Source organism: Dipodomys ordii, unplaced genomic scaffold (assembly GCF_000151885.1).
Source record: "Dipodomys ordii isolate 6190 unplaced genomic scaffold, Dord_2.0 Scaffold161, whole genome shotgun sequence".
In the NCBI taxonomy this organism is placed as follows: Eukaryota; Metazoa; Chordata; class Mammalia; order Rodentia; family Heteromyidae; genus Dipodomys; species Dipodomys ordii.
The window spans coordinates 895,104-905,012 of NW_012267377.1; the positions used below are offsets into that span (position 1 = coordinate 895,104).

Consider the following 9,909-nt stretch of genomic DNA (forward strand, 5'->3'; position numbering starts at 1 on the left):
AGAATCCAGTATGTTCTTCCAGTTGATCTGCTGAAAGCACGTTGGTGTAATGCAGTCAGACTTCATTTGGGCCATCCTTTGCTGTTTAGGTTACATTGACAATGAAAGATCTGAAGCCATAAACTTGGAGCAGCTTCAAAATATCAGTTGGCCCTGAAACTTAAAGATGCTTATTATGTGCATTTATTGTGCACAGGCTCAATGCTGTCCAAATCTACCCTGGGTCTCCAATCAAAAAGAGGTACTGAGAAGAACACTGCTAATATGACATGACTGGAGACAATCCAGAGTGACATGACCTGAGGGAGTGAGGAAAACACTTATGGTTTCCAGACAATCACCTCCCCCCTCCCTGCCACTTATTTTAATGTGTGCACATTACATTCCTGCCCTGGCAGTCATAGGCAGAAAGGCCAAGAAATATAGCCACGGCATCTATTGACACCACCGTGGTCACCTCAAGTGCTGTCAGTTCTAGGTTGATTGTAGTCTGTATGCACAGACAGTGCCTGTCTGTAAGCACTGCACCCACGATCCGATCCGTACTCCACTTGCAGAGCCAAGGCTAGCCAGGCATCTCCCCAGAATCTAGCACCTTTCACAAGAACTCACCAGGGAGCCAGACAAGAAGAAAGACAGTTATCCAGTTTGGAATTTGCTCCATTAAGACGGCAAAGAAGGACAGGTTAGATTTCAACTTAGGTCCAGGTTACAGAAAAACTAAACAGTACCAAAATCTGCCTACTTGTAGTTTCTGAAGCAATCTGGCAATGCAATTGGAATGTATCCATTTCAAATGGGTTGTACAAGACTAAAATTTTCTACACAGCAAAGAAAGTAGGCACTAGTCTAAAAAACAGGCACTAGACAGAAAGGGAGAGAATTTTTGCCAGTCTTTCCTCTGAAAAGAAATTAATAACCAGAATATTCAGGGAGCTCAGAAAACTAAACTCCCAAAGAATCAACAACCCAATTAATAAATGGGCAAATTGAATAGCCAATTCTCAAAATAAGAAATAAAAATGACCATTATTGGCCATTATTGGCTATAAAAGAGATGGCAAATCAAACAACTGAGATTTTTAACTTACTCCAGTGAGAATGGCCATCACCAAGAACACAACAAATACTGGTGAGGATGGGGAGTGAGGAACCTTTAAATATTATTGGTGGGATTGTAAATTAGTGCAACCATATGGAACACAGTATGGTGGTTTCTCAAAAAACTGAAAAATAGGATCTGGCCACCAGCGACTCATGCTACTAAGGAGCAATGCAGCAGGCTGGAACATGGCAGACTGAAGTACAAAGCCAGCCTGGGCAGAAAAGTTCCTGAAAAGTTTCTATCTCCAATAAACTAAGGAAGAACTACTATGCAAGTAAACCAAACAAGTGTGAGGCTTTGAGTTCAAACCCCAGTACTGACAAAAGGAAAAAATAAAATCTACAATTACCAACAATATCATTCTTGGGCACATATCCAAAAGAATGTAAGTCAGGATACCATAAAGGCTCTTGCACATCTAGTTCATTGCAACACTATTCACAATAGCCACGCCATGGAGACAACCCAGATGCCCTACAATTGATGAATGGATCAACAAAATGTGGTACATGTACACAGTGGAGTACTATGCAACCATAAGAAAGAAGGAAGTTATGTCATTTGCAGGAAAATGGGTGGAACTGGACATCATCATGATAAGTGAAGTAAGCCAGGTTCAGAAGGCCAGAAGTGGAATATTATCTTTCCTGTGTAGATGCTAGATCTAAAAGATAAATATACACATAAATACAGACAGACTTGTTTGTGTGAACATGTTTGAGGGATGAGAGGGGAGGGAAGAACAGAAAATGCATATTGTAATGCATTGCACCTGTGAATTAGGATCACAAAATGAAACTCACTGAGAGCTTCTGGGTAATAGAAATAGTGGGGATGAGGAAGTGAGAGTCATCAAGGAGGTCAATTTGATTAATACAATAGTATGAATGCACGTGCTAAATACTCTGGTGAAACTCTTTTGAACAAAGTAATTAACTCATTTCTAGCCCTCAAACCCAAAGATTCAGAAGCCAATTTTTAAGTAGATGCTTTGCTTTTATAGTCAGAATCATCATTTATCCTTCCTGTAACACCTGTATTTCTAGCAAATACCTTGGTAAAGACCACTAGTGTAGTATACAAATTCCCAATGACCAGTCTTGTACCGGATCTGCATAGTAATTCTACAAATCCCTACATGAACCGTTGACTAACTTAGATATTAGAGAAGTGCCTTACAATTGCTTTTTTAAAAAATTGTGTTCTATCAAATAGAAATAACTGCTTGTTTTCTTTAAAATTCATAGCCAAAATGTACATAATTTAATCTTCCTTTCAGGAGTAGGAAGCATATTTTGGGAATTTACTATGATGTTAACTTGCATTACATAAAAGGAAGGTAAACATAGCAAATATGGCAACTAACAGATGACCTGAGTTGCCTTGTCCATCTGAGCTGGAAGTTAGGAGGTGCTGTTCTTCGAGCGTCTCGATTTGGATTCTTCATTGTAGGTAGTCAAGCTAGAATAGTTTTCTCTCTATACATGTAGTGAGTCACCTCATGTCCACTCCATTCAGAAAAACAAAACAAAAAGCAACTTGAATTTTAACTCCCATGGTGGCATTTTAAGATAAGACAGGGTTTCTCTACAGGACAGAGTATGCACATTTTTTCTTCTTAAAATGAAAATAAATATTATCTGTTAAATTTTTTAGGAGAGAGATAAAAGCAAAAGACATAAAATAATGAGCTTAAGATAGGTTTTTGTTATTAAAACAATGCACTAGGTCCACAGAATCACTGTATGTAGAATTAGTTCTATGATTTGGTTATAAGTAAACAAAGAAGCCAGTAAGACAAGGATATCACATTAATGAAAGAAGAATATTTAGTATTTTTAATTTCCTCTGATGATTTGTATTTTGTTGTTCATCAGATTAGGGCAATTTCTTGAAGGAATTGTCATAAGAAACATAAAAAAGAGAAAAGGAAAAAAGAAATTGAAACAGAGACTGAAGAGGGTAAAGAAGAAAGTTTTAAGAAAAAGAAAAAGAAACATTTTTTAGAAGAGCTTCCAGGACTTGAATTAAATATGGCATTAATTTTTTTTCCACCAAGTCTGAGTCTTGGCAGGTTTCTACTAAAATGCAGGAATTTCATGGATGTGGGACCCAGTGATAGGAAATACATTATTATACACAGCAATTGTTGTACTTGGGAGAAACTATAGAGGGGGAAAAAAATAACACCCTAGAATAAATACAAATGAAATTCATGTATCAAAACCAATACTGTGAAAATAGTTTAAATGTTTCTTGAATTTATATCTAGTCATTAACCTAAATGCAGATTTTAGTTCAAGCCACACTTCTGCCTCATGGTCAGAAGGCCTGAAAACCTGTGGCGTGGAAAATTGGCAGGATAAAGAATATTGAACTGGTCTCCATGGAGAAATAGATTTGGCAGCCATAGCCTTCTTCCCAGACTGGGCTCTTTCCCCTGTCTCTTTCTTCCTCCCTGTTCTACTGCTGTCCCAAGAAAAGAGGCCAAAAGCAGGCTGTAGGTTAGCTGAAACAGCAACCCAAAGTCAACTTCAGTGGTCATTGACCTTGAATCTCCTGGTCAGAAAAAGCCACCAAAAAGTCCCACAAGGCCCTCTGAGAGCACAGAATGTGGGATTCCCTGTTCTATGAACTTTGATTTTCTTCTTCCCCTATAGGAAGTGAGATGAGACAACTACCTCACTCAAGTGCCCTAAAGGAAACTTGAATTCACACGCAGAAATAATAAAATTCATTTACAAAAGCCTTACGAATCAATTCACACACACTCTCCCCACCACCACCCAGACTTCCTTGATGACTTCAAGGAAAACAGACATTTCCTTGAGGTTTACAAAGACCAGAGAAGAAAATCCAAGGAATTCTTTGAAGTCATCTCTCTGCACCCCCTCCCAGGCCAGGTTGAGGCTCCTTCCCTCCTGAGCTGACCCTAAGCCCACACCCTCTAACTAGACAGCCAGTGCTGATGAAGAATGTTTTCCCTTCCAGCCCCCTTTCCAACCTCCACCAGCCCACAGCTTCAGAAGGGGTTCGTTGTTCCCCCAGGCTCTTCTGGTGGGTTTAGGGGCCTTTGCATGAGCAACCTGGGGCAGGAGTGACCCCCCCTCCCCCGAGTTAATGCTGTGTCCCTGTGCTGTGTCATGGTGGTTTTTACCCTGATGTTTTCTTTCTTTACAGCTGGTTAATAATCCGCTAGCAAGTCAGGCGGCGGCAGCTGCAGTGGCTATGGGCTCCGTAGCCAGCTCGCAGGCCTTTGGCAATGCCATCTCCAGTCTTCAGGGGGTCACAGGTCAACTAGTTACTAATGCACAAGGACAGGTGAGTGGGAGATGGGAGCCAGAGTGCATTTTTATGGCAGACTGAACTCAGAGAGCAAATGAATTGCTTTTGCATGACAGCGACATGGAACTGCATCTATTGGAGACATATAAATAATGTTTACCCGCAATGTCAAAAACAGGAGAAGGGTTGAGAGGTGTTTCTATATTTTAGAAGCAAGATTTTATTTTTATTTTCTTTCCTTCCCCTACCATGTCAAAGTTTATTTATTTTTAATTTGCATATGAAGACTTGTTATGACCATAGTGGAGGAAGTTCCCTTCTAGTTCTGGAATGTTATTTGAAACACACAAACAAACAAAAAAGTTAAATTTGGGGACAAAGATTTCAAGTTGGCTTTTATTTAAAAGTTTTTTTCACTCTCCGAAGAAAGGAAAGTCATGGATACCATGGGGAAACTGGTAAGTTTCCTTTCCTAATTACTATAAGGTTGCTGAGCTGGCCTCAATAAAGTCAACTTCTGAATGCATGAAGAAGGTCCATAAAAACAACAAAAAGAAAGGACATGTTAGACAGATGCCAGCTGCAAGTCTGCCTTGGTGTTCCGGCCTCTCGCAGAAGAGGGGGAAGTTTCTCTGGTGTTTGTAGATTTTCTTCAGCCCATCAGGGCCACTAAACCATCCCCAAGTCAGAAGAGTGCCCACACCTTACAATTTCTAACACCTATGTCATGTTCACCTAGATGACAGTGACAGAGCTTCAGCTCATCCCATCTTCCACCCCCATCTCCCCTCCCCCACACACCCCCCTCTCCCCAGCAAGCCTCAGAGCTCCTTCAGCAAACAAACCAGACTTGCCTATAATCCTAGCTACTCTGAAAGCCAGGTTCAAAGCCAAGCTGAACAGGAAAGGCCACAAGACTCTTATCTCCAATAAACTACTAAAAAAAAAAAAAGCCAGAAGTGGAACTTTGGCTCAAGTGATAAAGCACTAGCCTTGTGCAAAAGAAGCTCAGGGACAGTGCCCAGGCCCTAAGTTCAAGCCCCAGGACCAGTACTAAAAAGAAGGAAAAGAAAAGGGAAAAGGAAAGGGAAAAGAAAAGGGGAAAGGAAAGAAAAGGAAAGGGGAAGGGGAAGGGAAAGGAAAGGAAAGGGTTGAAGCTCATGGTCTCAGGGGTGCCCACCCTCAGTGATCAGGACCGAGGGGTCTCCAGTGTGCTATTTGGCATCCTTGCCCAGATTTTTCCTCTTGGAGTTATTATTTGCCTGGCACTCTTGCTCTGGGAAGCGAAGGAACTGTCTTAAGCCCTAGTTTTTTTTTTTTAATTTTACATAAAGAGTAAACAAAGATGCATTATAAGCTAAACCATCTCCATCTATGTCCCAGAGAAAAAAAAGGCTGACCTTGTTATATTTCCTGGGCGGGTGCAGAATTGTCCCGTCAGGCGCCCCAGGGCTGAACGATGGAGCTTGTCAAAGAGAGGCCTCGTGTAATGAATCATCTTATCACACGTGCACACCACCCATACTAAAGGAGGGTCGCAGGCGTGCTGTGCCCTCCACGGTAACCTTTCAGTGTCTGCTTTAACCCTTGTTCCAATCCCTTTTCATCAAAGGATTGTTTTATGCAGCAGGCTTGAAATAGAGACTCTCCAAAGCCTATTAAGATTTCTGGAAAGGTGGGATATTGGGCTGAAGGAAAAGTTGTTTTTAATAGCTATAACTCATACTTACATCAGGTCAGGGCTGAATGCAGTTAACTGGAGCTGTGGCCAGAATTAGAACTCCCCACAGGCAGGTAGCCCTTCATATGTAAACGTTAGAGTTCCAAATGGAAACCACATCCATTGATGTGTATTTCCCTCTGACCATTTTTTTTTTAGTCTACTCCAATATTCAAGAGAAATGCAGGATTATTTCCCACAAGTTGAGTGTTTGTGATGGAGAATTGCCTAACTGTTTAGAAGGAATTATTAGCTTACTCCTCTGATATCTTAATGACATATCAGTTAGCCAATTAGACTGTCAGGGCCCTAGATTTCCAACCTTCTCTACCCTGAGTTGTAGGGCCATGTCCCCCAGGGCTATCTCCAGAGCAGAAAATTGATTGGTATCTTCTAGGTTGCATGAAAGTTGACTTTACCTTAAAATTTTTTTTGTTTTAAAAATTGTATTATGATGGGACTCTCGATTGGGGGGCTGTTTTTTTTTATTTTGAAAGGGTTTTGTGTGTGTATATTTATGTGTGTGTCCGTCCTGGGGCTTGAACGCAGAACCTGAGAGCTATCCCTGAGATTTCTTGCTCAAAACTAGTGCTCTATCACTTTTGGGAGTTTTTGCTGGTTAATTGGAGGTAAGAATCTCATATACATTCCTGCACACAGTGAGTTCAAACTGTGATCCTTAGATCTCAGCTTCTTGAGTAACTAGAACTACAGGTCTGAGCTACCAGCACCCAACTTGTGTTATGACAGTCTGATAAGGAACATAAAACTCCTAAAGTAAAAAAAAAAAGTACATTCAGTACATCAATAGTCTTGTCATTTTTTTGTAACCACATGTGCAGAAAGAGTCCAACTAAAACATTTTCAATAGATGAACTGGTCAGCTGTGTGAGCATCACTCTTTCTGTTGTAATCTTTATAAGTGACTGTGAACACCTACCACCAAAAAAGAGAAGCAGAAATTAGTTGGTGTGTGTGTGCATGTGCGTGTGTGTGTGTGTGTGTGTATGTGTAAAAGATTATTAGACTTTGCCAGAGAACCATGCAGACATCCAAGTACAGAGAACAAAGAAAGGCTTATTGCCTCTGTGCGTGCGTGTGTGTGTGTGTGTGTGTGTGTGTGTGTGTGTGTGTGTGTGTGTGTGTGTGTTTGGCTTGTTGTGAATATGTTCCAAAATATAAGCATATGTTGAAGCCAGTTTGCTACAGCTATCCTTGCTCACAATAAGGCGATACTCTCCTCAACTTCAAGTTGTTCAAAACTTCTGTAGAGTTTTCCTAGCAAGGTGCACATGTGTTTAGAGACTTTTTCATCAGAGTTCTAGACATCAACTATTTCATACACTTGGAAAATGTCCCATTCATAATAACCTTAAAATCTAAAACTAAGTTGCCAAAGCTTATTTTCCTGATATACTAGAGAGGGTTCGTCTGTAGAGAAGACACCAGACAGAGGCTTCTGTTCCAAAATGAGCTCATCCTCAGCTTCTACTGGCCATGTTTCTCTTGACTTCCTGGAACAGAAAGAGAGTGAGAGGATGACTTTGACTCCAGTCCTACCTGAGATCGGGCTGAGGCTTTCTGGTCATCTTGGGACAAGGGCCTCATATTCATGCTTCTAGTTCAGATGGAATCTTGTTAGGCAATTGTGGAAGCCAATGCTTCCATACCAAGTGGTCCTGGGGCTGCTTCTCATTGGACTGGAAACTTCCTTCAATCTGCTGGCTCTCAATAGGAGGAAATCGTACCACCTGACGCTTGCTGTTCTGTCTCTCTGTGTCAGAATCTGGTGGCGTTTCCTATAACTTGATCTCAGTAAATCTAAAGAAAAGTGTCAGATACAGAAGGATTTTTTTTTTGCTCCTTTGTTCTCCCAGTCACTATTATAAGCAAATAGAGAGGAAATGTTTAGTTGTTTTCATAGTTTTCTAACTCTGCCTATTCATAGCCATTAATTCAAAAGATAGACAGTAGTCAATAGTTATTAATGCCTACAGATACTATATGCTAAAGTAACAATGTTTATGTCTTACCTAGGGTTGTTGGGTGTATTTTTTTCTTTTTTGGATTTTAAATGATCATTCCAAACTTTGCTCTAACATGGCAAGGTAGCAAATGTCCTCTGGGTACTTAATGGTTATGAAACTGACATTCGTTATGGTGCTGCTGAGAACATTCTAGTTCTCTTTACTTGATTGGGACATATGTGAGAATGACAGGCACTGGAATCAACACTAGTGATGGCATTTGAATCCTTGCTTGGCCTATGTGACCTTGAGTAAAATTTCATGAGCCTTCTGAGCCTGTTTTCCTGACTTACAGAATATGAATAATAAACTCTAAGCCCCTGGGTTGTGAGGATTAACTGAGATAGTATGTGAAGAAAGAAACCTATGCCCGTGCAATGGCTGCCATCATCATCATCACTGTCTTCGTCATGACCATTGCTCAGTGCTTTGTCAAGTTTGGAGATACAGCACAATATGCAGTGTAATGCACAGGCCATGAGAATAGGTTCTGGAACCAGAATGTGGTTCACCATCTATGAGACCCTGGGCAACTAACTTCCTGTCCTCCTGTCTTCTTCTTCTGAAACAATGGGGTGACAAGGGCACCAGTTCCTAGGATCAAGGCACTAGAATGGTGTTAGACATGCAATCATCTCTTCTTGCTGTCCGTTCATGGGGATGGTAAGGCTCCCATTCATAATTTCACACAGACTTGTGGGAAAGTCTGTGCATCTGTGAGCAGTGTGAAAGTGTGTGAATCTTAGTAGGGTGTTATTTTACTGACATTCAACCAACTTATCCCAGATAGTTCTATGGGGGGGGGGCTTCAAGGGGGCTGGAAGGGGTGTGTGTAAGGGGAGGTGTGAAGGGGGAAAAAGGGGAAAGATGAAGGGAGTGGGAAGGAGTGGGAAGAATAAGGGTGAGGAGAGGAGAGGGGAGATGTGGGGGGTTCTGAGGAGGATGATATGTGTGTGTCTATGTGTCTGTGTGTGTGTGGGGTGTGTGTGTGTGTGTGTCTGTATGTGTGTGCTAGTGACACTCCGTATGTTCCTGATTTGGCAAGTAGATTTACCATCGATTTGTTCTGCTGTGGAGTTGGTTTCCCTTATGCCCCTGGCAATATCTCCTTATTGGCATTATTACAGAAAAGTAAAAGCAAATGAAATTTTATTTTATCCTGGGGTTAAGGAAGCATTTTACATTTTAACTGAAGCTCAGAATGTTTCCTGATGAAATTAAGCCCTGGCCTGCTGTGGAGATTTCCTGAGCAGTAGCAGTAAAGTCAGACCCCCCCTACACCCCCCTCCCCGCCTTTCATCTTTAAAGGAACAGTCAACTGAAAGTAAAATGCAACTATGTATTATTACTTTGCTGTTTTCTTTTTCTCTTTTTGTTTGTTGGTGTGGATTTTTTTTTTCTATTTTGAGCTAGATCCTCACCTTGCAATTCAGACTGGCCCTAAACTCATGAACTTCAGCCTCTCAAATTCTGAAATTACAGGCATGAACCAACCTTCCAAAAAAACACATTTATTTTGCATGTATAAAAGAAAACAGCTGATCACTGGTGGTCCACACCTGTAATCCTAACCAACCCAGGCAGGAAAGTCCATGAGACTCCAATGAACCACAACAAGCTGAAAATGGAGGTATGGCTCCAGTGGTAGAGTGCCAGCCATGAACAAAAAGCTCAGGGACAAAAACGAGCTTTACAACGTCGGTGGGGGTGGGGGTGGGGGGTGTTGGGTGGGGGGAGAGGGGAGGCTGGGAAGGGATGTGAAGGGTAAACAA

The 9,909-nt window shown here is 41.3% G+C and overlaps 1 protein-coding gene across 2 annotated transcripts in view; it reads left to right on the forward strand.

Annotated features, from left to right (window-relative positions):
• Pou6f2 (POU class 6 homeobox 2) overlaps positions 1-9,909 on the forward strand; it is a 339,941-nt gene that overhangs the window by 273,671 nt on the left and 56,361 nt on the right. For both annotated transcript variants that reach the window (XM_013033013.1, XM_013033012.1), the window contains exon 5: positions 4,286-4,426. In XM_013033013.1, the coding sequence (XP_012888467.1) occupies positions 4,286-4,426 (141 nt within the window). The remainder of the gene's footprint in view (positions 1-4,285; positions 4,427-9,909) is intronic.